This window comes from Ixodes scapularis, unplaced genomic scaffold (genome assembly GCF_016920785.2).
Source record: "Ixodes scapularis isolate PalLabHiFi unplaced genomic scaffold, ASM1692078v2 PGA_scaffold2__306_contigs__length_199485367, whole genome shotgun sequence".
Classification (NCBI taxonomy): domain Eukaryota; kingdom Metazoa; phylum Arthropoda; class Arachnida; order Ixodida; family Ixodidae; genus Ixodes; species Ixodes scapularis.
In genome coordinates this window covers 19305684-19333654 of record NW_024609857.1, presented here as the reverse complement: position 1 = coordinate 19333654, position 27971 = coordinate 19305684, and the positions used below count along the sequence as shown (strand labels likewise).

At 45.7% G+C, this 27971-nt stretch overlaps 1 protein-coding gene across 1 annotated transcript; it reads left to right on the top strand.

Annotated features, from left to right (window-relative positions):
- The first annotated feature begins 34 nt into the window (after nt 1–34).
- LOC115324312 (multidrug resistance protein MdtG) lies at nt 35–27971 on the top strand. The gene is made up of 13 exons (XM_042291759.1): nt 35–403; nt 2084–2179; nt 3845–3918; nt 4951–5098; nt 5209–5277; nt 5354–5456; nt 15092–15249; nt 15886–15984; nt 17075–17163; nt 18544–18639; nt 21008–21082; nt 21339–21432; nt 27783–27971. Exons 1-13 carry the CDS (start codon nt 92–94, stop codon nt 27861–27863), a joined length of 1494 nt encoding a protein of 497 aa, XP_042147693.1. The 5' UTR covers nt 35–91; the 3' UTR covers nt 27864–27971.

Below are 27971 nucleotides of genomic sequence, written 5' to 3'. Positions count from 1 at the left end.
ACCTTGTAACCTCAATATGTGTTTCCCTATGCAGATAACTGGTCTATTGTGCTATAGGGGCTGTTAGCGACCGTGCAGTCAAGGCGGAGTCATGAAAACGCAAGTGAATTCCACCGGGGTCGGTGAACAGAGCCTGCCGGTTTTCAGCATCCAGACGTACGACAATAACGCATTCAGCGACGCAGAACGCCTTCGGAGCAGCAAGCTGGACGTTGCTCAAGGAGACGAGAAGACACGCTGGAAGCAGAGAGATTTCCCTGAAGGGAATCAGCTACCTGACAGCCCCAAGGACAAGCGGCTTCTTGCTCGGCTGAGGCGGAAAGCCTGGCTTCTGCCCCTTATGCACTTCCAGTTTTGGACTTCGGCTGCCTTTTCGCTGATCCAGCCTTTTTACCCAGCACTCGTAAGTACCAGTGCAAATACTGATGCCGACGACGGATATTCCGGCCTCTGTTTAGCGACGGAAAGGAGCCCGATTCTTCGTTCAGAAATAAGAAATTCGCACACTCAGTTCTTCATGTTATACGAAAGGTTCTTACGCTGTGGGGCAAATTATACATCCGGAAACGAAAAGAGACCCAGTTACAATTAAGGTACGTACAAAATATGGGCCTTAATATTTAAATGCTTTATGTCCTTAACGTTAAAGCTAATATATTTGTACAGCGTGCATTATAGAAGTGCCTGTATCTCGAGCACCAATATTACATGATATTCCAAGAATGATGATTTACCTCTTTTTTTTTTTGTAAGGTGCTAAGTTTGAAGTATTTTCTGATCATGCTGAATTTTAATCTGTTTAAATTTTGAGCGTTGTTACAGATTACCGTGGTGAAGTACTCTTAAATATTAAAATTGCAGTTTGTACTTCATTATCGATAATAACCTTTATTACCCACCGAAAGCCAATCGGTGGCTATCCAACCAAATAACTTTCTGCACAGTTCCCTCGATTCTGCTGTCGGCAGCACTTGAATGTAAATTTAGCTCCGTCTTTCACTGCCGCTTCTCGGCAGACGATATTGACCTCATCACCTCTTCGTACATCACTAGTCCTCCTAATGCCGATTGAAATCCATGCAAGAAACTCGCGATATCTTGTGAATTAAAAGAAGAAGTATACCGCCCGAAGAATTCAAACCCTTCAATTCGTTCTCGCCTAAATTCGATGTAACCAAAATCTTGGTACCGTCTTTTGCTTTTAAAAGGAAGACTATAAGTGAAATAATTAAAATGTAGACAGTATGGCTGACTTCCAAAATCCTACGTGAGAAAGTAAAAACGAGCATTTTAGATTTTCTGAAGTGTTTTTCTAAAGTCTTTGCTGCTTGTCAAGGACTTCTAAATGACCAAAAAAAGTTCAAATGTTTAGTCGAGATAATATTATCTGGTCTTAATTTCTGCAGCATCCGTCCAGTATAACCACCTGACTCTCGTCATGATTTGTTTCATTGTGCCTCTACAGGGTGTCACAAAAGAAAATTTACACGGTCTTCTTTACCGCAAAAATAAAGTATGCATCGCCGAACGCTCATTCTCCGCCCAAAGGTAGAGCTAGAGGTCACAACCAGATGCCAAAGTTTCAGCCCGATCCGATAACTTAATCAAAAGTTATAAGTGGATTTCTGAAAATTTCAATGGGAAAATGGCGACCGACGGAGTTTTCGAACACATGGGGCTCTATTGGCACCAGAAACCGAAAACTGGCAAATATAGGCTTTATTTTTTCATTGAAATTTTCAGAAAATCACTTATAACTTTTGATTAAGTTATAGGATCGGGCTGAAACTTTGTCATATGGTGGTGACCTCTAGCGCTACCTTTGGGCGGAGAATAAGCGTCCGGCTATGCCTAGTTTATTTTTGCGGTAAAAAAAAAGTATAAATTTTCTTTTGTGAAACCCTGTACGTCGCGCTGCTTTTGGTTATTTTGGATCTGGCAGAGTGGACGTCCGCCAAGTTCGAACTTGCCGGCGGACGTCACTACCGACAAAATTTTTACATCGAAAACAGTAAAACTTATTCCTGACATGGTGCACAAACAGAGGAATCTATTTCAGTCAAATAATTTGCTCTATCTGCAGGCTGCATCTGCAGGCTTGGAGGCGTGGAAGTATGGATTCGTTTTCTCAACCTACAAAATGGCCATGCTTATCGCTTCGCTTTCGGCAGACCGTTTGGTAAGCAGAGTCACCAACGCTTGCTATTGGAGTTGATTTTAGGTGCACCCAGACTCAGACATAATACAAATACGTCGACACACCGCAGACCATAGTTATTACGGAGATTGGAACACACGTTTTGTGCGCGAATGAGGGCTTTTGTAAAATACGTCGAGGACCTCAGTTGTACCTGTTTAGAATGCGCAATAAATATTGCTTTTATGTGGCTAGTTCCGATTCTTCTTAGATTACTACTTATTTAGAACAAGAGTAGATATGTAACTCTTATTCATTACGACTTGCATTGTCAAGAGGCACTTCAATACAGTTGTAAGCTATAATATATTTAAGCTATCTAAAAAAAAACAAAAAAAAAACACGCTGCAATAGACAAGAATGCAATCCATACCTTAACCATATAATGCTTCACTAGCTTAACCGCGTAAGGTTCGCACAGCATATTTCGGCTGCGTAACCTTCGAGAAGTTAACTTTCGTGTCTCGTAATTTTTGCCACGTCGCCACCTAGGAACGCGGATTTTGCGTGCCAGCTCTGTTCTGACTACGAAACTTGATGGAATTTTAATCGCAATCTGCACTATATATGTATATTTCCTCTATATTTACTCTTTATGCTGTTCGTGGATACAATATACGCTTGCAAAGGCGCGTTACTCTATGTAAGGTTTTATTTACACTATTTACAAATATAGAAAATCACTTTGTTCAGAAGCGCCTGGCCTCAAATTCTGCTCTGCAGCTAGTGTTCCCCGCGACCGTATATTCTTAGTTGTTCGTGGGGAAAATATACACTTATTACTATACTTACTGACAACGTAGTAAGAAACGCAGAGCGGAGCCTATAATAATGACGCTTTTTGATTCATTAGTATTCGGCATTCATATCGGCCAATGCCGGAATCTCATTTGCTACGGAGCGCCTCTAAGATACTCAGAAGTTGCCCTATTCTGCCCAGCGTTCCTTAAGCTCTCATTGCATGTCTGCACAACCAAATATCTCAACAAAAAGTTATGAAGAATACATTTGAGTAATTACATTCGCTTCTATTAAGAGAAAACGTTCCCCTCTGGAACCGACTTTTTTTTCCTCGCAGAACCTTAGGTGCCGCAATCAATGCTATTCATGTTCAATAATAATTTAAAAAAAAATTATGCTTGTTTTGTGATACTATATGCATTTCGCTGAGATGTGAACCGCCATGATCTAGGTCGTAGTAGAGATGTCAACCTGAATGTCAAATGTCTTATCGCCATTTCCATTTGGCAAGTTCCCTTTTTTATTAAGGTGATTGGCGGTTCGTATTTAAAGTGCGGCACTCGGGACAGTTAAAGAGCTTGTATTTGTTTAATTGTACCGAATTTCGCGACTTAATTAAATAAACAAATAAATAAATAAATAAATAAACATATACGTATTTTTAGACGTACTTAATTTTTAAGCTTGACCAGGCTATCATGTACATGAAAAAGCACCCAAGAATAAAATTATTTTTGTTTCCACCCAGATCATTCCAATGAGATATTTCATTTACGTCACAAATACAGTATGTTTATTCAATGACAACATTTGGGACGAAACAAAAGGGGAACGATACCTAAATGTTAGCTTGCCGTTATTAAATTGTAACGATTGCTTTCAAAAACATTTCGTTTTGCTTCGCAGATGGCTCTAATACACCCTCTCAAAATATCTCTGTATGCAGTTGTAGGTTTCTTCATTTTCTCGCTGGTCTTCGGGTAAGTGCCAACTCTTGACTTAGGCGGCGATGCGCTGTAAATCGGCAGAGGGCGACCACGTTTTTTTGTCGTCTATAGTCAGATACAACTTAATGAGGCGTCAGACTCTCCTACCATACCTTAATTACCGTCGGTCACTGTACCTCCGCAGTGCACAAGTAGTCGGCTACCGAGGCGTCCGTTTACCCGACGTCTGTGGAGATCAGTGCATACTGCTTACCCACAGGAATTAAAATACAGACTCCCTCAAAATATTCTAGCGGGCTAGTTGGTTATACATACTAAATTACAAATATCGCTAAGACAAGGACAGACAAGGAAATCTAGAGGTTATTTTATAAGCCTTCAGAATAGTATCGTATATAGTTCAAAATCATTACCTGTGTTTAATTTTTAATATTTTCGTATTGGTCTACTGTGCTTCAGTCTTTTTAGTCTAACAATCTTCTTAGAGCGCCCCAGCTAGCAATATACTTATCTCTTCTTTTTTCAACACCAGACACTTCCTTCACCCTTCTTCTTTATCGTTGCATATAAAACCGTCAGTTGTGAGTTAGCGCCTGTCCTGTCCACTTCTTTGCCTGTCCTTGTCTTAGCGCTATTTGTAATTTAGTACATACATCCCACACAAAAAGGAACAACACGACTTTATCCGAGCAGCCCCAACTATTAAGTGCTCCCTGTCACGGGCCCTGTGACGTGTTAACGTTTTTGCTTGTCAACAAGCCCACAAATCTCGTATCCAGTCCTCGATACTGCCTTCGCAGACCGATTCAGTCCTGTAGCTGATACATGGTGGTGTTCATTTGGCGGATTCTTCACTTGTATTCCACTAATTATACACTACAAAATAGTTGGCGGAAGGCTTATACACGTAAGGGTTTTGAGTGGTAACAGGTATTCCTACATGTTTAAGAAAGGATGATTAATGTACATCACAATAACCAATATTATCGTCCCTGTATTCGCCCACAGTTTGCAATTTTCGTTAAAGCTAATCACGAACTTCTTGCCTTTCTTTTCTCGGAACAGCGCGCTGTATTGGTCGCCTGGAGGAAACACTTTGCTAGGGCTTTCTCTGGCATTAGTCCTCCTTGGAGGATTTACTCACGTTCTTTACCTGGTGACAGTGTACTCAATAGTGACATCCAGATTTCCCGGAAGCCCCGGAGTCCTCATTGTGAGTACGCCGATTTCTGTTATTAAAAGGATGCTCGGGGAAAACCAAAACTTAGACTGAAATAACTGCGAGTCACGCCTTGCATATCCATAGTGGTGCTCATATTGCAGGCGACGTTTGAATGTGTCTGGGGTGTCGGAAATATGGTCGGATCAATCATCGGTGGAGCGCTGATCGACGTGGGTAATGTATTCACGAGTAATGAATGGACTTTAGACTAAGACTGCATTGTTTAAATCTCGTGTATTGTTTTAGATCTGGGCCTTCCCTCTGCCATTTTTCGTGACGGGCACTATCATGATTCTGGCCTTACCATTCATACCAAAGGAAAGGGACGCACCGGGCCAGAAGCCCAATGGTAAGAACGGCTAACTTGATAATTTCATTTTTCTGTCTCGTTCTTTAGGGAGGTTCATTTTGTGTCAATCTACGTCTGTGACACTCCGCAATGGTTCAAACGAGTGATGTCCATTCTAGCGCCGATCACTTTGATTCACTGTACGGAAATTAAAACTAACCATTATGAACCATTATAATCATTTCTCCTTGCCGATAATTTAGCCGGGCTCTTTGTTGGGAGAAGTTAGAGAAGACAATCTTGTATGATCCCATGCCGCATCAGAGACACGGTTGCTATTTATTTATTTTTTGTACTCGTTGATAGCCGTGAAACTTCGTAACAGTTGAAAACCAAGGTTTATTTATATATGCCTGAAAACATACTAAGTAGGTCGTTTGCGAAGTAGCAGAATACATTTGAGATTAAAAAAGCAAACCGTGAAACTGCATTTAAATATTACAGGTTTGATTATCTGGCAGACGCGTAGGTACACTATTCGCCACTCCAGCAAAACGGACGGCACCTACACTCTTAGAAAAAAGGGTATCTATGGTCCTCCCTGAAGGGAGGAACGGTCTTGTAACCTAATGTTTCTCTAGAAAGGGAGAAAATTTCGTCCCTGAATCAGGGGAGCAACGTTCCCACGTCGCCTGCATCGCATTATGGTGGTCCAAATCGAGCAAATCGAGCTCAATAAGGCTCAACGAGGACACTACCTCTCTTGTACGGCACGAGAGGAGCAGTAAATGAAAACGTAACACGAGCTTTCTGCGAACTGTGTTTATTTTCGAAGCCAGGTTCTCTCCGCAGGTAAAGAAACTTGCGTTTCAAAAGCACTTACGCAGTCTTCTCGTCGACAGGACTGCGATGTTAAACGGAAACAACCGATACCCAGTTACTTCGCGCACTTCCCGTCTTGCCTTTGCTATTTCTCGAGTCACAATTCCTTCGTCAGCCGCACATCACAGAGGTATGGTAAACCAGTTCGCGACACCATGCAAAAGCCGCTCTCAAGAAAACAAACTCGAAGCCACCAGTAACACCTTTTGGCGGGCTAGTTGGTTCATGATTTGTAGAAATAAATGAGCTGCGCAAAGGACGAGGACAGAGGTACAAACGAGTACGACACACTGCGCTCCGTGTGTCGTACTCGTTTCTACCTCTGTCCTCGTCCTTTGCACGGTTCATTTATTTCTACGAAGCCACTGTTGCAAGGTAACCAGAAATTCTCGCGTAGCGTGAATGAAGGTTAAATCGCTTGCCACCAGATGGCAGAGTCGAGCAAAGTAGTTCAGAACCATAGATAGGGAACAGTTTGGCCAAGAGGCGTGGCCCGTTTGACAGCTCGTCAGACACGTCACTGACACGTCACGCCAGCGTCGCGGGCACGCCCCACTCCGCCATTTTTGTTCTAACCCGTGCCGGACGACTACGCCCGTACGCTGCTCTCGGCGACTGCCAATGTCTGGTCGTTTTGATTTCTGCTTTTGTCAGTGTCTAACGGCATTTAATTTCTGCGGTGTTCATCGAGAGCCATGTTTAATCAGTTTACGGTAACCTTGTTTATTCTTCGCTCGTACGTGCAGTGAAGCTGCCCGGTTCATAAACATTGATAGCGCTCGGTCAGACTCTGCGCTCGGTGTGTCGTGAAATTTCCACTGGAATAAAACGCTCGTTGTTTACCGCTCTAGTTGAGACCGTTCATATCTGTTGTTTATGATGTCGGAATATGTCAATTTAAATTTCCGACGCAGTTGACACATTTTGGCAGAGTATTCGCGTCAGCGAGCGCCGACTTGCGATCGCGCGTCAGCGGCATAAGATATGAGGTGCGCCCGAGTTTGCTACGAAATCTACGATACGCGTTTCCACCGAAACTATGAGCGATTGTAAACTAAAAATTTAAAGAGAGCTTTATTCTTTATTCTTTATTCATAAGTTACCCCGCATTGCCCGAAGGCGTTACTGCAGGGGAGTTACAAACGTGAAAAAAACAATTCTTCGGTTGCAGAGCACACTTGTTCCTCCGACAGCTTGTTCCATTGTTGGATGGTCTTGACAAAAAAAGAATTAGCGTACATGTTTGTTCTGGCACGGTATTCTCGTATTTTAAAACAGTGATCGGTCCGGCTTGAAATATAGTGCGGTTGCTTTAGGTAATCGTCTTTGTTAATGCCCAGTCGACCATTAAATATTGAAAACAAAAATTTCAGTTTTAATTTGTTCCGTCGGGCTGAGAGTAATTCCCAATTTAATTCTCTTTTCATGTCAGTACAACTATCCTTTTGCCCATATCGTCCCAGAACAAACCTCGCTGCCCTATTTTGAATTTTTCCTAGTTTTTCAATTAGATACTTCTGCGCAGGGTCCCATACAACACATGCATATTCTAGAATTGGTCTAACACATGTCAGATATGCCGTTTTCTTCAAGTTTGTTTCGGAACATTTTAAATTTCGCTGAATGAAGTTTAATGCCCTGCCGGCCCTTAAGACTACATCATCGACTTGGGCGTTCCATGAACAGTCATTCAATAATATAACACCCAGATATTTGTACGTACATTCTGTTTTGATGAAGTCATTATTTATACTGTACTGAGTATCGATTTTTTTCTTACTCCTAGTAAAACTTAAATGGACACACTTTTTTGGATTCAAATTCATCTTCCATTTACAACACCAGTTTTCAACACGTACCAGGTCACTCTGTAATTGTTCTGCGTCATGCTCACTCGTAATGCTTCTATATAAAACACAATCGTCAGCAAACAGTCGAATACGGGATGTTATTTGGCTAGAAATGTCGTTAATATAAATTAAAAACAAAAGGGGTCCCAAGACGGAGCCCTGGGGGACTCCAGATGTAACATCAACGTAATCAGACTGCTTGCCGTTCAAAACCACACATTGACGCCGCTGGGACAAATAGCTTTCAATCCACCTAATAACAGTTGAATCTAAATTAAATATCTTAAGTTTCTGGAGAAGAAGCGAGTGTGAAACCGTGTCAAATGCTTTACGGAAGTCTAAGAAAATACAATCTGTTTGTCTGCGCTCATCAATACCAGATACTAATTCGTGAAAAAATTCCGCAAGCTGTGCTAAGGATATTCGTCCCAGATGGTTATTTGCAACCGTGCTTCTGAGCAGGATTTCTTCGCAATATACGCCTCATGGCATGTGTAGCTTGGAGCTATATATTTAAATGAGATGACCTCGTCATGCGTGCGTTTCTCCTGCTTCAAACGGGGGCTTTCAGTAATGACAGATATTGTTGTATGCAACTTTTTGAGTGGCAGGCTACTATACAAACTTGTCGCGTCTGGGCGTTAGAAAATGCTACTCTAATTTAGCTCACTTTGGAGACAAAACCCCGTTTTTTATTGATCAAATATCATTTATTTTAAACCGTCAAAACAAAACACACAAAGAATGTGCAAACACTGTAGAAATGGCAGTCTGCTTCAGTTTCTTTCAGCCATCTGAGCAATTTTGCTGAAACTGCGATTCTTCAAAGTGTGCCTAGAAAAATATAATTTATTGTACGTAACAATGGCCTATAATTAACATTTACATGCACAGCTGCTTCATGTACATTAAATTCAGGACGACTTATAACTTTAAATTTATATTGCAGTTAATTGCTTAAACATGATCGACATAACCAGGGCCCCTTAGAAGTTGCAGATAGTGAACATCAGAAATGCACCTGATTAGAATTATCTTTGCCGTTTCGTTTTGTTTGATTTAAACTCCATCTGCTCGTATCTCTTGATTCAACAAATTAGGGTCGTACATTTAGTGATCCAACATGCTTTTTTTTATTGCAATGAATTATAATTATGTTTAACTTTTCTTGGGCTGATCCGAAGTTTAAACTGCATGTATGACCATATCACTGCGATTGACAATTATTTATAAATTCGTACCACGCGTGATCCCATGTGTAGAAAAATCCCTATTTACATACGGAGTTTTGGAATAAAGGATAACATTCTTAACCTCACAAAGTCGGGAATTTGACGTCGGCGTCCACTTGTCGTGCTTTATTTTTATTAGCCAAAGGTTCCGTCGTTTTTTTTTTTTTTTTTTTCGAATAATAAACAAGCGAAAGCCGCCACGACTGCTGTTAGAGGACCCAATGGCACAGCAACAAATCATTTTTGTCTTGGAAGTGAAAATAGAACCTCAGCAAATCAAGGAGCCGGTAAACCGCCAGCGTAGCCTACGCGCACGTACGAGGAATAAAAACAAAAATGGTGGACAGGAGCGTGTCCTGTACAGCGCGTTCGTCGTTGCCATGCGGTTGCTAGGGCCAACGTTAACGCCTGTGGGAGGAGTCAAGGGTCCGCCTAGGTTCACCGAGGACAATAGATGGCCAAACTATTTCCCTATCTATGGCTGTTGAGTAATTCAGTATTCAGAAGCACCAAAACCCTTTTGCATCAGAGCGGTCGCTCCCAAGGGAACGTCTCAGGCTCATTAAGTAAAACAAATCTGTTGTCGATAAGACGACGATAAAGAAAAATAATAACAAAACAAAAGAGAAACCACCAAAAGTTGTGTCCACCACTTGGCCCGTAGTTCCAGACCGGACTGACCTGGCTTGGCTCCCAAGTTGCCCGTTTGTCCGTCTTGGCGCCTTGGCTCACACCCGCTACACCTTGGCCACCCACACGAGTCACACAAGTCGCAACAGCCGCAACAGTCTCTGTGAAGTCACAACATCGAGACAAACTGATGCACGGACCTCAATGAAAGTTTTTGAGGTGGACGGGCTGTGTGTCGTCCTGGCTCGCTGGGGCCCGGAGGACTCTGGCTTCGGACTCTTCAGCAGAGCGGCAACATTTTTCCAACCTTAGTAGATGAGGCTACGTCGCTTCCACCAGCTCTGCCTCGCGTTGTTGAAGCGGCGACTGTTGTGGTCCTATGTTCTGCCACTGTTCGTGTTCTGGGCGTTTCACCAAGCCCAGAACCTCGTCGAGGGCCCTACCTGCCGTTTCGCTTGGTTGTAGGCGCGGGCTTGGCTGACGATGTGATCCATGTCCTCGTCCCCGAGGCCATATAGTCTGCACGTCGTGTTCTCATCCCCGAATAGCTCTTCTCTTCTTTTCCGCGTGAGCAGTGCGGCGGTCCGGGCCTGAAAAATAAGGGCGCTCGCTCTGTCTCCCCGATAGTGGTGGTAGGGAGCTGGTACACTTTTGTGTTCCCGATATCGGGCGAGCGACCGCTTCCTCTTCATTTCCTCTTGCCACAGGCACGTTCCGTTCGCAACGATTTCGATTCGTGTCGCCCTTGTCCACTGTCACCGTTGTCCACGTAGCTCTGTGCCCGCACTAAATATGCTGTCTATGGCAGTGATTCTTCTAATACACCCTGTTCTAATTGCCCGGTAGCTGATGTGTTGGTACATTCGCCTGGCGTACCTTTCGCTGGGTAGGAACGCCAGACGACCGAGGGAGTGAGACTTTGCTTTTGCCTCTCTTACCTCGTGGATCGACCACCCCATTTCCCCCGTCACTGCTGCGTTGGCTGCGCAGCAGTTTGCTCCCCGGAGCCACCGTCCAATCTCGGCCTGATGTTTGTCGAGAAGCTTCAGCTGGGCTGGTCCGATTGCTACTGCTTCGTTTGCATATGTTATTGCTGGGACTGCTGATGTCTTCCAAAGCGTTCTTCCCACCGCATATGTACTGTACGAGTGTCTCGTCAGATGCCAGACTTTTCCCTTCAGCTTGCTTGATTTTGCCACCACTGCTGCTTCGTGTTTGGCCAAATAGTCATTAGTGTTCTGGATTTTGATACCCAGGTATGTGTATTCTGTAGCTTCTTCGAGCTGTTGGTTTCCGATGTGGAAGCTTGCTGTCTCTGTTGAATTGAACGCCATCCACTGAGTTTTATCCTTGTTAAACTGGAAGCCATCTTGGTGTGCTACCGCTGCACAAATGTCCGGAAGGTGCTGCATATCCGCCTCAGACTCGGCAAGCAGCACCAAGTCGTCCGCAAAAGCGAGGCAGGAGATCCTGGTGTACTCCTGGCCTCCTTCCTTGGTCACAGTTGTAAAGCGAAGCCCAGGGCCTTTTTCTTCTAGTTCGTCGATCAAGTCATTCATGTAGATATTGAAGAGCGTAGGAGATAGTGGACATCCCTGTCTCAGTCCGATTTCTGTTGCTAATTCTTCTGAGGTGTATGGTCCGAATTGGTAGGGGGCTTTGCAGTCTTCGTATAAGCTTTCCAGTAGTTTTATGGTCTCAGTTTCAAATCCCATATGTTCCATTTTCCTCCAGTTTGTCATGGGGGACGGCATCATAGGCTTTTTCAAGATTTAGGAATGTCACGAACAATTTAGACTTCTCGTGATTTTTCAATTCTATGGCCTGGCTCAGAGTAAATATGTTGTCGTTAGTTCGTCAGTTGGGTCTGAATCCATTCTGTGCCTCGCTTAGGATGTTCGTCTTTTCGCATATATCTTGCAGTCTTCTGTTAAATATGCTCGTAAACAGTTCCTAGGCGTTACCTAGGTTTACCATTGGCCTATACGAGTTTAGGTCCATACGGTCCTTACCTTTCCTTTGTAAATTAGTTGGATATCTGCCTCTTTCCAAGGCTGTGGTATTACTTGGTTTTCTAATATGTCATTATAACAGAGTCTTAGATTCTCCAGTGCCTTTGTTTTTAATGCTTTGAGGAATTCGTTGGGAATGTCGTCCCTGCTTTCTGGTTTTTTAGTTTTTTTACTTGTCTCTTTAATTCTTATCTTTTTTATGGGTTCGGTCATAGTTTCCTGCTGGCTTGCCACTTGTTTGGGCTTGTCTCTTGGATCTCCTGCTGGTCATCGCAGTTTATTTTGCTAGTTCCTGAAGTGCTCAGTCAGCCAAGCTAGCTAGGCTAGGTGGCGCTAGGTATTGCCTAATTCATGTTCTACCAAAAATATCCTCATTTGGTCACGCCACCATTGCGCTTTGGGATCTTCGGGAGACGTTATTATTCACATATGTAGACACCTTACGCATACTACAAGCCTCAGCTGAACAAATACATTGAGCGCATACACATACACGGCACGTACAAGCATCAATACGACAGCACAGGCACATTCACCCGATCACTATTTTTGAGCTCTTCATTTCCGTCTTTCATACTGGTCGTTTTGAACGTACAGAATTTCTCGGTGACCGCCTAAGCAATAAAACATATTCCCAGCATGTTGATTTTTTTCTAACAATGTCATACCTTTGAGAGTATTTCGAACGGCTCAGGGGATGAATCTCTTAGTAAAGATAAACGCTCATGCCGTAATTATTTGAAAGCCAATAAATCAAGCCGCTCCAATGCGGTTCCAAACCATGTGTTTGCTTTCCCGCATGGCACGTCGTAGCCAGTGCTTCTATTATAGTGTCTGTTTTTTTTTCTATTTGTGCTGTTCGTGCACGGCTGCAATGGTCGTCTTGAATTAATTTCTGTAAACCGGATATTCACTCAGCTGGAAGCGATTCTTCGCGGGGGGAGAAATCGCTTTTCGATCAACTTAAATGTAAGTGTACGGGGCAACGCCGTGGCGAGCTTGAAAACGTCTAGCGCTCATCCCAGAGCGTCACTTGGAGGGCATTTTCTCCAGGATCCGCATATTTAAACAGCCAAATAAAATATAGTTTTCTGTTAATTTTGCTTACCATTTTTTCTTAATGCTAAAATTTCAAACTGTAAATATACGTACTTTCCGTCATATTTTCGTACTGCTCAGGTCTTTCCCCGGTGTGCAATCGCTCTCGGGGAGGAGACAACCGACCGTCAGATTGGCCACTTGACGATGAGGGCTTCGGTTCAGACCAGCGTTCCAACATGACTATCAGCACGTCGATCGATTTCACCTAATCCCTAAAGTGGTCTTAAACTGATTAACGTAAAGCGTAATGTCAACCTGCGACACCTTGCCCTCTCCGATCACGGCCCGAACAGCGGCGAAAATCCCCGAGAGTTTACGTCATCTTTTCTTGTTTTTACACAATCGATTCGCGAACACACGGTCAGATCGGCGATAATTCGAGTGTTCTGTGTACAACGCACAACACCGCCGTCGCGATATTGCTGCTATGTTGCGGACACGCAGAAACGCAGAACTACATTGATTGCCGGTTGGCACTCGGCATCGGAAAACAGAACCGAACTCAGCAAAGAAGGGACGCAGGCACCGGGCAGCAAAACCTGCCTGTTTAGGGGGCAGTTTCCGTGATTTCCATAAATGTCGTCAACGTCGACAGATCCACTGTGGACACATCGTTCCGCGTGGTGCGCATGGTTCCGCTTGGGTCCCGCAATCCGGAGATGGCCATGTTAGCCCAGTGTACATACGTAGAGCTGCTGGCACTCCTTCGGAACTTTGCAGTTTCTAGCGGCTTCGTTTGCTCGTTCGATGAAATTAGGGGTAAAAACGTCAATTCAACCGAAATGTTCTGCACGTTTGGACTGTGAGACGGAATTACAGGCGGCCTTCGCTGCCGCTGAAGCTCAATCAACTCAACATTTATTAAACAACGTGCGCGACGTGCTCGAAAAACAAAACCGAAAGAAGAGGAGTCGGGAAGGCGGAAGGCTTTCTCCCGTCTGCTTAGAGAAGAAAAACATCTCATTCATTTTTTCCCCATTTATTTCACCTTAAGGGCCCGTTAAGGGCATTACCTAAAGGGGGAGAGGGGTGTAATCGGAATTTCAACAATATAAAAGCCAAAACACAAGCATGATACAATCGGGGAACTCGGAGAAATTATACAAAATTAAAGCCAATGACAAGAAAGGTGTAGTTTTACTGCAGAGGAGAAATCAGCAGGGTCCAAGATGATGACATGGGAGGGTGGGAGACTGCTCCAGTCGTTGATGGCATGAGGAATAAATGACCGATTGAAAGTGTTAGTAGAGCCAGAAATGCGTTTTATGGTGCAGACGTTGCTGACGTGAGAAGATATTCGGCCAAGGGGTAATAACAAGGTGGTAAAGTGTTCCTAACTTCTTCTCGTGTCCGCTTGGGGGAGCGTCAGTAGAAGGGAGGAAAATGCGCCGTTGCTACCTTTTTCCTCCATTTTTTTTTTTTTTTTTAGTGTGTGCGGTTTAACCCACCGAGCGCTCACTCGAGCGCTGGAGAACTGGCAAGCAAACACATCATTTCCCAAAAAAAAAGCAACAGCAACATAGCCTAAAGTTTTTGAGACGATTATTGCAGTACTATGTTCCCTCTCTGCAAAAATATTAAAATTTTTCGATTACTCTTTACTTGCTTCTATTATCTACAAAATCATAATATTTTGTAATAACAGCTTTTGCAATCTCAACGAAATGTCGTGTTTTCATGAGTCACGTGCCGTCCTGGCTCTCGGCACAATATGCAAGACCCCCACAAGTTTGGAACGCAGTGGAAAAAAATCAAGGCAAACCATTTTGAAGCCAATACTTGCTTGCTTAAACCAGAGTGTTTTGCGTTGAGCTGGCACATCACACGACACGACCAGTGTTTGACCGCCATATTTGTGAAGAAGTGGCAATCCCTATAGGTCGGTGGAGTCGCGAATTGTGGCAAAGCCGGTTAACATATACCAAATACTAAATTATTTATATAAGCAAGAGCGGTACGTTTATTCACCATTCTTCGCCCTCTTTTAGCCCCACCAGAAACTAAAAGTGGGGGCAACTCTCAGTCAAATCCAAAGTTAAGGCGACTCCTTTGGGATCCCATATTTCTGATTGACATTGTGACGGTGATGCTGTGTTGGGTCATCATGGGTTTCAACGAGCCAACTTTGGAACCTTATCTTAGACAGGTATGTCACAAGATCTGACTCTACCTCTTTGGTCAGCTTCTATAACTCTGCTCGTAGAGCGCAGCTCTTAGGTGCCCGTATTCCGGCTTGAGCAGCTTCGCCGTCGCCGTCGGCGTAACCGCGCGGTGCATTATGAGAAACGTCCTATAATGACATCACACGTGACGTCACGAGGGTCCCGCGCGTTGCATTATAGGAAACTCCCATGATGCAACGCGCGGGGAAGAGGGAGGAGGAGGGAGAGGGGAGGAGGAGATGAGGAGGGAGGAGAAGAGATGCCAGCTACCGCACGCAAGTGATATCACCAGTCTTAAATCACAGAGGCACATATGAAAACGTGGTGTACTCGTTATCCAAGTGGCGATCTACATGGGTGCGGGTCTGTGCTGCACCCATCGATCTCTGTAGCGCGTCAGACGAAGTCGGTAAAATGTGTGCCGCCTCAAATACCTCAAGAGAGGAGGAGGAGGGGGAAAGTAGGGGTGGAGGAGGAGCAGGGGAGGAGGAGAGGGTACGGATGAGGAGGAGGGGCATACCCTCCCTCTGTACCCTCCCCTTTTCGACCTCAAGAGCTGCGCTTTAATTCGGCATTACAGGGAGTTATAAACGTCTTTCATTCTTTATCTTGATATACAGTTCGATCTGACCAGCACCGAAGTCGGCGTCGTCTACATGGTGCAGTTTAGCAGCTACGCCTTCGGAGCTGTGGCGTCTGGTCTGTTCTGCCACTTTCAGGTGACTGTCTCAAATACTATCATGATGCAAACTACCTGTATCACGGAGAAGTACTTAAGACACAGAATTATTGTGCATGGCCACTCACTGCCTGTTATGATGGCGCAAAATATAGGAAATTGAATATCTCGATACCATAAAATCTCAAACGTACGCCCGCTAATGAGAGATCGGCCCCATCAGAGTTTTCCGCTTTATTTTTTCACTGTCTAACGTGAGCGTTCATTTGGGATTTTGCGGTATATGTTTTTGTTTGTGCTGATGGCTTTGTACTGAAAACATGAAAAACAAAAACAATTGAATTCGAGAGAAATAACTTTAAAACAAACGTCCTGTTTGTGTAAATCTATAATGCGAAACATCGACCGCCAGCCTGGGGGCTTTCAAGAAATCTGACTAAAGAATAAAGCCAACAGTACACTTCGGAAGTCGGAGGCTAATAATCAAAAATTTCACTCAAACAACGAAAGATATAGAAGTTCAAAGTTTCTTTGTTTGTTTGCTATCTTCCGCGCCGAAAACTTGGTTTCTTGAAAATAGTAATATTTATTCTTGCAGCTCTATGGCCCCTCAGTGCATTCCCTGGAAGCGGTGTTTATACAAAATGCCCATTACAATGTATGTTTATTAGACCCCCACTTCACTCGAAAAATTACGGTAAAACGTAATTTTCAAATATGAAATAAAGTTTGCAGATTTAAATGAGTCTTATGTACGCTCTAGAAAATTCCGCCACGTCCACCTTTTTACAGGGCTTTAGTAGAATCAGCGGATAACGAAGCCGAATAAAAATATAATAGGCCATAAATTCTGCTTGGGCTGGGAAACCGAGTAGGGGATCGAACGACGACCACCCTCAAAAAAACCTGAAAGTACTGATCAGGTCGTTCATCCAGTCGTTGCATTCATCGCAGTTTCCTCGTCGATAGCGATTTTTAAATCAAGGCGCGTTCTAAGGGAAATTGGTCCGGTAAATGGTGTGTCTGTGCGTGTGTGTGTGTGTGTGTGTGCAGGGGGGGGGGGGGAATGGGTGTGAGGGCCTACTTTTGTCTCAAACTTTTATTTATGCTGACTTTCATTTGCTCCACAGATGGAGTCATTCTTCAGTTTTGCAGGCCAGCTCATGACAGCAATAGCTTACCTGATATTGGGGCCGGCACCGTTTATTCCCACGTCACCGTAAGTTAGCTTTGCACGCCCCAATCAAAGATCAAAGAAAGAACTACACTTTGCACTTTCATTACCACGAACGAGTGTGTTCCCGAACATTTCAAGATGAATACAACAATATTCTCACGATCACATAGACGGTTTTATCGTGCGAGCCAACAATTAAAGTAAATTAAGATCTGAAAAGCATGTCTGAGTGCTTGCTGTTATTAAAGAGATATACATGGGCCCCTATTCTTCGAGAAAGACACGAGGGCAGTAAAGGCAGGAGACTGGAAATGGGCTCTTTAAGCGCAGTTTAAGTTCTCTGTAACTACAGTTAAGGCCCGTTCACACTCTTGCGAGCGAGTTAGACCGAGAGAGACCAGACCGGGTTTTAAGCCTCTTTCAACTTCTTAGAACCATTTCCGCTGCGTCGCATTCGGTCCTAAGAAGTCGCAAAAGCCTTAAAAACCGGTCTGGTCTCTCTCGGTCGAAGTCGGTCGCTAGAGTGTGAACGGGCCTTTAGTGTAACGCGTAAGCTTACAAACCAGAATGGCATCCGATATTTCATTCAAAATGTTTTTCGCCGCAGCGGTACCACTTGACTACTGTCCAAAACGCAACGATATTAGGAGCTGACCGTACAGGAGCTTAAAATTATAGCCAGGGCTAAGGTGCCTGAAAGTGTCTCCAACCGGTGTGTTTAACTCGAACAAAAAGTGGTCCCTCAATTTTCCCTTTATGACGTCATAGAAGCGTCGCGCTGTCGCCGGTCGCGATCCTGGCGGTGTCCCGACAGCAGTGGTGGGTGTGGCAGACGCCCGTTCTGCAGCAGGTCACTCTCCAGCTTGGCAGTTCATGAAAGCTCTGCGGCGGGCCGGCGGCCAGGAGTCGGGGCGCCGTGACGACAGCAACCCCCACGTTCGCTCGCCAGGATTGCCACATCCGACGGCCCGCCCCTCCGGCTTTTGTGACGTCATTTCTTGCCACTTCGGGACCATTATCGATGCGTGGGCGGAATGCGGAGAGAAAAGCCGCCTGCTTCGTGCGCCGGAGTTGCGGTGACGCAAGAACAACGCCGAGCCCCGATCGGCTTTGATTGGAAGGACAGTGGGTACACCGCGATGCCTGATGCCTTGAGGTCTACCCACTATTTTCGTTTTCAATCAGCCAATAAGAGCTCGGCGTTCGGACATCATCGCAACCCCAGTGCACAAAGCAGACGAACTTGCGTTCCGCCTATGACGCTAAACACACCAGTCGGACACGTGTTCGAGGCACCGTAGCAGGGATTGCCCGATGAGGACTCGGTGGTCCATTGGGCTAGCTCATACACTCTTGTCGCCAGCCTTTATAGTACAAATGCCCAAAAAACGAATGACGAGCGCTTATTCTTCCTCGTTTTAGGAGCCTATGGATGATATATATCTCACAGGTCCTAACTGGAGTGGGCATGTCGGCCCAATTCATCTGCTCCTACTGCCACGCTCTCAAGCACGCCACGTATGTCGTTGCCCTTCCACCCCTGAACTAAACTGGAGACACAGTTGCTTAAACTTCACCTTGAAAAAAAATGAAGCTACCTACTTATAAAATAAGACGCCTTCTGATTAAGGGGAAATTACACACTTTGTTCCTGATTAAAACGAAATTTTAGAGCACCTAAAATTGTTCGGTCTTTTTCTTTAATTTTAATTTTTACACCGGCCTGTTATTATGACGATTAGTTGACGCTCATAAAATTCCTGCACTGTGGCGTATGAGAGAGAGAAAGGGTGTGTTGAGAGTTGAGTCTAGTATTGTATCTAAATAAAGACAACGTATCTAGTAGCTAAGACTCGCATTTTTGAACGGACCGTAGCTTTGACCTCTAACCCGTAAAACAAACTGATGAGGAATGAACGTTTAAAGAGTACGAAGCCTCGCTAGCTTTTAAACTTAAACTAAGGTTAGATTCCGGAACGAGAAAGTAAAGAGGAGATCCGAAACTCAAGATCTGTCACTGCAATCCTTTTGCGAATTTAATCTAATTAAAGGGGCCCTCCAACAGTATTTGAGCGTCGACTTTTTTTTGCGGTTTCTACACGCTAGTGATCCCGGAAACCCAGTGGACAACAAAAGAGTTTAAAAATATTAGCGCATCATATTTTAATTTGACCACTCGGAAACACCCCCTCCGACGGTGGCGCCTCGAGGTGCCGAATGCGCGCGCATAACGGCGCTCCCTTTCACTATACGTCACATTCTCTGGGTTTCGTGATTGGCGAGAGCCGTCCCAGAAAGTTTGAAGCGAAATAAAGTATATCACACGTTAACCGTCATTATTTCGCTAACACGTTGTTTTTCATAGAGCTACTAAAGTTGCAAAGTAAAGTTCAAAAAGGGCGAAAACAACGCCTTGTCGCTCATGCGCGCCTCCCAGCGGCGTCCGCGACGTACCATCGCGAGCAGACGACAAGTACTCCGTGCAGACAACGCGCATCGTATTTTCACTTGTGCGCCCCCGGTCCCGGTCAACTAAAAGCAGTAAGAAGAGCCAGGGGAACCCTTATTTTCTTTTAGTGGTGTGACAGACTTTTCACTGTTCGAGTGAAGTGCGGCAACGGGACCCAGCTTATATGGTGTCCGACCGCTCACCAGTTTGTACCTCCTACTCGCCGAGGTGGCTCCGGTGGCGGAGTTGCGGGAGACGAGTCTTCCGCGGCTGTCGACGCGAACTGAGGCAGAGACGCGTCGCGGTGCTTGCGTGGAGTGTCCTCGTACGGCGCGACGCCCAGATCCGCACTCAAAATCCGATAAGCCCGGTAAATTTATCGATGATGGCAACCCGATCCCAAAGCTACGATGGTTCCAGCTAGGCCTAATGGCCGACGAGCCGACCGGGCCCAACGACCGGGGCCGACGGGCTATCAACCAAACTCGCGTCCGATTGGCCAACCGCTTTGCTCCAATCGCAAAACTGTTTCATTTTACGTCATGAAGCGCAATGTTTTGCTTATTTAAAGTTGTTTTCTGGAATATTTATTTTGCTAATAACTCACAAAATATTGCAAATTTCTGTAATATTTTTTTTCCTCGGTGTTCCTGCTTTCATGGAGCTCCGTTTCAGCGCGAACTTCAAAGCGGTCAAAAAATTGTTGGTGGGCCCCTTTAAGCAGATACAATCTAAGCACAAAAAGGCGACTGTACTATACTGACATGTACGAGTTCTTATTGCGCTCGTCGCTCGTGGAAATATTCCTTCCATAGCCTCTGACCAGGCGAGGAAGCCAGGGAAGAGCTTCAGTTGTCGCGCCTTCAGCACGCACTTTCCTGCCTTCCATGGCGCTTGGGCGTCTCGTGCACGTAGAACACGCGCGCGTAGTCAAAGCACGAGGGAACGCATGGAACGTGTGCTATAGAAGACGGGTGTTTCAAAAGATGCGCCCTATTATGCTTATTTTTGTTAGTGACTATAAAAGTAGTGCGCAAAGCACGAGGGAAGGCATGGAGCGTGTGCAAGAAGACGGGTGTTTCAAAAGATGCGCCCTGTCATGCTTATTTTTGTTAGTGACTATAAAAGTAGTGCGCAAAGCACGAGGGAAGGCATGGAGCGTGTGCAAGAAAGCTTGTGTTTCAAAAGATGCGCCCTGTCATGCTTATTTCTGTTAGTGACTATAAATGTAGTGCGCAAAGCACGAGGGAAGGCATGGAGCGTGTGCTAGAAAACGGGTGTTTCAAAAGATGCGCCCTGTCATGCTTATTTTTGTAAGTGACTATAAAAGTAGTGCGGCCAATAAAAATATCGTGTTTGCAGACATATCAGTTGTTATGAGCGTTTTAAAAATCTGCATGTTAAACAAATAAGAAAAACGTTCATTTTTTTTTCCAGGACACGAGGTTATCCAGATGATGTACGAACATCTGGATTTGTTTCATCTGTTGTTTTTACACTTCTGGTGTTTGGGTGAGTTTACTGCTTGTGGTGCCCTCGCTCGAAGTAGGACGGTCATGTTTCTATATGTTGCTACAATCATATACGTAGGCAGTGCAATCCATTCATAACGATACCACATATAACTATGTGCTGCTTATAAGGATCAGTTTTTATAGTTTCTAGACTGGAAACTCTCAGTATCTAGTTCAGATACAATGATAATCGGTTTTAACGATCGCATTTGTATATGGCTCAGACACAATATGAGTGTTTTAATTTGTTCAAGGGCCATGACTTCACCTCCGATTGCTGGAGTATTGGTGGACGTTTTTGGATACAGGAAAGGGTCCATGTTCCTGTTTGCTGTTCTTCTAGTTTGGGTGAGTTTCTAAGCGAATTTGGACTCTTGATGAAAGGGCACTGCTTAACGATAGGAAGTGTCTGATGGGTCCTGCTAATTATGCGTCAAGGCTCCGTCCACCTCTTACAGTCATACGTTCTTCTTTTTGTATTGTTTCTGTTTTTTGCAACATATGCTAAGTAGTAAAGTAAGCATAAAATATATCCAAAGCATTTGGAAGCGCAAAACCTAATGGATAAACTATAAATTTCGAGGCTCTCTTTTTTACAATTACTAAATTAGGCTATTGTTTATTGCCCCCGCTGCTAAATTAGCATCAATAAGTGTTTCACACCTTTCACGAAACCGGGATGATTTACCGATGGCGCAGAACGGGAAGGATCGAGGCTTTACAAGAATAGATTGGAAGATCACTGTTAGCACTCAATCAGAAAGCCTCTTGTGTCTTCCATCCGACAGTCATGCTTTCTTCGACATCACTAAGACATTTCATAAGAACGAAGTGACACACTGCTTACGAAAATGTGTTATATATATATATTGTTAGGAAGATAAAGACGAGGAACGGTTGGGTACGGGGGAACGTGCGAGCAGCTCGAGAGGCCGCGCTGTGTGTGCTTACGAACGGTTCGCGATATCTGTCGCTCCCTCGCTGCCTCTTAATTTATCCTATTTCTCACCCTTGCAAGTGGTGGAGGTGCTCTAGCTCCCCAACCTCTCGCTCCCCTCCAACTCTCCCACCACATCGGTCTGGAACTCCGTAGCGGTCGCAAGATCCCCATTATGGCTGAAGAAGCCCAAACCGGCGTCACCATCCGCGCACCGACTGCCGCTCCAGCCACCACACCACCAACCGTCAAGAACCGGCAGCGGGACCCGCCACTTTTTGCGGGCACACCAGATTCCGATGTCCACGACTGGCTGAAGACCTACGAACGGGCAAGTCTCCACAACCGTTGGGATGACTCTTTCAAGCTCGCGAACGTTTTTTTCTTCCTCAAAGACACCGCTCTGAAATGGTTTGAAAATCACGAAGAAGAAATTAACTCGTGGGACGCCTTCAAGGCCACTTTTTCAAACGCCTTCGGCAAGCCAGAGCAGCGTAAGCAGCAAGCAAAGGAGAAGTTGGCTAGCCGCTATCAGGCAAGCACCGAGTCATCCACTTCTTACATTGAGGATGTACTGCGGCTATGCTCCCGCGTTGATCCTGAAATGCCAGAAGATGACCGCATTCGCCACCTTTTTAAAGGACTTTCGCAGGAGCTATTCACCATCGTTGCGCCAAAATCTCCACCAACAGTACAGCAGCTCATTGACGAATGCAAAAAGTATGAAGAGCTGCAGAGTGCCCGCATCGCTAAGGCACCTTTCGAGCGTCTCCCCGAGGTGTGTCTTGCAACCGCCTCCAGTACCGACATACCTACATTGATTAGGACAATCATCCGCGATGAACTACGTCCTTACCTCGCTCATTTAACACCAGCCGCTGCTCTTGCCCAAGAAATACCACAAGTGAAATCTATGCAGCAAGTTGTCCAACAAGAAATCCGCGCTGCGTTAGGTCACCTTGCCCTACCAACTGCCGCTTGCCCGCCAGCGCCATCGGCGCCTCCACTCATTTGTTCAATGCCCCAAGACTCATACCCCCGCTATTGTAGGCCTGCGGTTCAACAGCCGCCCCAATCTTCCCGGCCTTATGGGCCCCGGCGTCGAACTGAGATCTGGCGAACCGAAGATAACCGCCCCATCTGTTACCATTGCCACACACCGGGCCATGTCGCACGCTACTGCCGCAATCTAGTGGACACTACAATGTACCGACCCTTAGCGACGGGCCCTTCCCGCACCTTCCGGAATGAGGCGCACCCTTCTGACGATCGACACGACCCACGTACTCCTTCGCCGATCACCAATCGCCGTGGCCGATCACCATCACCCTACCCTCGCCGCCCACGCTCTGTGTCGCCCCTTAACGCCGTTGCCGAATTCACCGAGACGTCAAACTAGAGCCAGCAGTCTGTGCGAACACCGGAGGTCAGACTGCACTCTCCAATCTCGACAAAAAACCTCCTTCTGACAGCCCAACGACTGTTCAAGTTAAAATTGACGGAAAGACGTTTACAGCCCTAGTGGATACAGGCGCCGCCAAATCATGTATTGCCGAAAATATTCGTCGTCGTCTACGAAAAGTGCTCACGCCTGCTGACGGACGGTTGCTACGGATGGGTAACGGGGAACTGGTGCGACCCCTTGGCTATTCAACCCTTTCAGTGCTTCTTGGGGGTAGCCGATACACAGTCATCTTCACAGTGTTGGCGAACTGTGTCGCTGACTTAATCCTTGGGTGTGACTTTCTGACAGCAACCGATGCTTTTATTGACTGCGGAAGTCGCGAGCTTCATCTGAACACTTACAACAAAGATGCCACCTCTTTGGATTTGACTCCGGTTGTCCTTCGTGTCGAAGAGGACGTATCCTTGCCTCCGTTGACCGCAGTGTTTGTCGAGCTCGTGCCCAAGGCGCCCTTTAGCGGTTCCTGCGGCTTTGTCGAGCCCATTCGCACCAGCTTTGAAAAAAAAGCCGCTCTTGTACCGTACTCAATTGCCGTACAGAAAGCAGGACGAGTCCAGTTGTGCATTACAAACCCTTCAGCGGAAGTGTTAATGCTACCTCGGGGATCTCGTGTCGCCACCATTCAAACGTATGACGAGCATACACTTGCTGCTTTATCTCCGGGAGCTCTCAACACCTCTCCGCGGTCACCCTCTGCCACTCCTTCAAGCTGCGAGACTGTTCAGATGATCGACCCTTCCCTGACCAACACAGAGCATCAGGCTCTCTCCACTCTGCTAACCGCGTACAGTGATTTATTTGATTTTGACCGACGTGCCCTCACGAAGACAACGACTGTGAACCACGGCATTGACACCGGTACGGCAACTCCAGTGAAAAGTCGAGCTTACAGAGTTTCACCAGCAGAGCGCCGAACGATACAAGAAAACGTCGCTGACATGCTCAAGAAAAACGTAATCGAACCTTCATCCAGCCCTTGGTCGTCGCCTGTAGTACTCGTGAAAAAAAAGGATGGTTCATGGCGATTTTGCGTTGACTACCGCCGCTTAAACAAAGTCACCAAAAAAGACGCCTACCCGTTACCTCGAATTGACGACACCTTAGACACGCTTCAGGGCTCATCCTTTTTCTCTTTATGGACCTACGCAGCGGCTACTGGCAAATACCTCTCTCCGATGACGCCAAACCAAAAACAGCATTTATCACTCCTGATGGCCTTTATCAATTCAACGTAATGCCGTTTGGACTATGCAATGCCCCTGCGACATTTGAACGAATGATGGACAATTTGCTTAGGGGCTTTACGTGGAACATTTGTTTATGCTATCTGGACGACGTTGTTGTTTTTTCAGCGACGTTTGACGAGCATATACGCCGACTGCGCCAAGTTCTCGATTGTTTCCGTGCAGCTAAACTACAGCTAAACTCCAAGAAGTGCAGGTTCGGAGCGCGGCAAATCAAAGTACTTGGCCACCTGGTCAGTGTCGACGGAATTCGCCCCGACCCCGACAAGATTCAAGCCGTCTCCGAATTTCCTGTGCCTAAGAACTTGAAAGACGTTCGCGGTTTTCTTGGCCTCTGCACCTATTTTCGAAAATTTATACCGGCATTTTCCAACCTTGCCGAACCGCTGAACGAGCTACTTCGAATGGGCCGAGCCTTCCACTGGGATCAACCCCAAGAACACGCCTTCAACTCTCTTAAGCGGGCCCTCATCTCTGACCCGATTCTTGGACATTTCTTAGAAGGCGCCGACACAGAATTACGCACCGATGCTAGCGGTCACGGATTAGGTGCTGTCCTGGCTCAAAACGTTGGTAACACAAAGCGAGTGATTGCATACGCAAGCCGAACTCTTACGAAATGCGAACGTAACTACGCAATCACCGAACGTGAGTGCTTGGCTGTCGTATGGGCCATTACCAAATTTCGTCCATATCTTTATGGAACCCACTTTCGAGTCGTCACAGATCACCACGCCCTTTGCTGGCTTACGAATCTTAAGGACCCATCTGGACGCCTTGCACGTTGGTCCCTCAAGATTCAGGACTACGACTTCAGCATCGTCCACAAGTCTGGAAAGCTACACCTCGATGCTGACGGCTTGTCTCGGTGTCCACTGCCTAGTGAGCCTTCTGGACAGGAACCCCAGGGCTCCCCTTTGCTCTCTGCAGCTTTGGACACAATTGACGTAGCCGACGCTCAACTATCGGACCAACATTTAAAACCTATCATACATTACCTATTGGGAACCGCCACACGTTCCACGCGCCAACTGCAACGACGTGCTACCCTTTTCACGCTTCACGAGGGTGTTCTTTATAGAAAAACTACGAACCACATGGGCGTCCGTGGCTGCTTGTTGTACCCCGAATACTCCAAAGAGATATCATACAAGCGCATCATGACGACCCGACTGCTGGTCACCTTGGATTTAGCAAGACATACTTCCGCATCCGTGCTCGCTATTTTTGGAACGGCATGTACCGCACCATTAACAGATACATCCGAACATGTCGCCTTTGCCAAACGAAGAAAAGCCGTACGACCAGGACACCTGGTCCTCTTCAATCTATTACTCCACCGGACACTCCCTTTAAAAAAATTGGTATCGATTTTTTGGGTCCTTTTCCGCTTTCTGCCAACAACAACCGATGGGTTATTGTGGCCGTCGACTACCTGACGCGGTACGCTGAGACGACATCTGTACCAAAGGCCACTGCCCAAGAAGTAGCGGATTTTTTTCTCCATAAGATCCTACTGCGTCATGGAGCACCACAAGTCATCATCAGCGATCGAGGCACTCCGTTCATTGCTCAGCTTCTTGAGGAGATTTTACGCCTCTTCAACACAGTTCACAAGTGGACGAGCGCGTACCACCCACAGACTAACGGACTGACCGAACGCCTTAACAAGACATTATCACAAATGATATCTATGTATGTCGACGACCACCATACCAATTGGGACACCGTCATCCCTTATGTGACTTACGCATACAACACAGCACACCAGGCCACAACGGGCTTCTCCCCTTACTACCTTTTATACGCCCGCGAACCTCTCACAACTCTTGACACAGTTTTGCCCTTTATCAACCACCCCCCAGTCAGTGGCTTTGCCGCCGACATCGTCTGCCGAGCCCAAGATGCTCGTCACCTTGCCCGCCTCCACACCTTCAAGTCGCAGCAGCAACAGCAGCTTCGCCACGCCGAGAGTCACTCTTCCGTCACTTACGAGATTGGGGACATAGTTCTCCTAGCCACACCGCTGCGTCAGCCGGGACTATCTCAAAAACTTCTCTCTAAGTACATTGGACCCTATCGTGTTGTTCGTCGCCTTTCCCCCACGAATTATGAAGTGTCACCGCTGACGCCTCCACAGGATCATCGCTCGAAGACCACAGACATTGTTCACGTTGCCAGGATGAAGCCATTCTACAGTCCGGACAACCCCCATTGATCTGACCTATGTCAGCTCTTACCCGACCGGCGGGAAGTGTTAGGAAGATAAAGACGAGGAACGGTTGGGTACGGGGGAACGTGCGAGCAGCTCGAGAGGCCGCGCTGTGTGTGCTTACGAACGGTTCGCGATATCTGTCGCTCCCTCGCTGCCTCTTAATTTATCCTATTTCTCACCCTTGCAATATATATATATATATATATATATATATATATATATATATATATATATATATATATATATACGGTGAAGATGTTCAACGGGCCTGTTGGACGTAAAACGAAAGTAGAGGAGCTCCAGGAAACGCCTTTCTTTACTGCACCAACGTTTCAAGCGGGGACCGCTTTTCTTCAGGGTGGGATGTTTTTGCATCCCACCCTGAAGAAAAAATATCCCACCCTGAAGAAAAGCGGTCCCCGCTTGAAACGTTGGTGCAGTAAAGAAAGGCCTTTCCTGGAGCTCCTCCACTTTCGTTATATATATATATATATATATATATATATATATATATATATATTCGATGAAGCTTTAAAAGGCCAGACATCCAGACTGAAAAATCATAAAAAAACTTTCAGAAAAAAATATATTGCTATATCTCTTAAAAACGGCTCCCACTTTATCGGGTTAGGGCATGAATTAACATCTTGCAGCACATTTTATTCACCACTTGCATCCACGAAGTCAATCTCTGACATGAAATTCCTGTAAGTAATGTTCGAAAATCACTAAGCGGTGCAGCTAGTAGAAAAACATTTAAGGGCACACGATTTGGATTCACCGATGTTATTATGAAGCCACGCTGAAAAGCGCGTCTTACGTCTCTTTTTATTGCAGACACCGGTTACTCTCTTCCAATGGCTCCGGTCGGTTTGCTCTACGAGTTCGAAAATTCGAGTCACAATGGCTCAAGCGTGAGTTTTTAGCTCGTGTATTACGATGAATGCGTGTAAATAAAATAATTGTACTCTTTGTTCTGCCACTACACAAGCCTTATCGAACTAAAAACAACCTTGCAAAACAAGA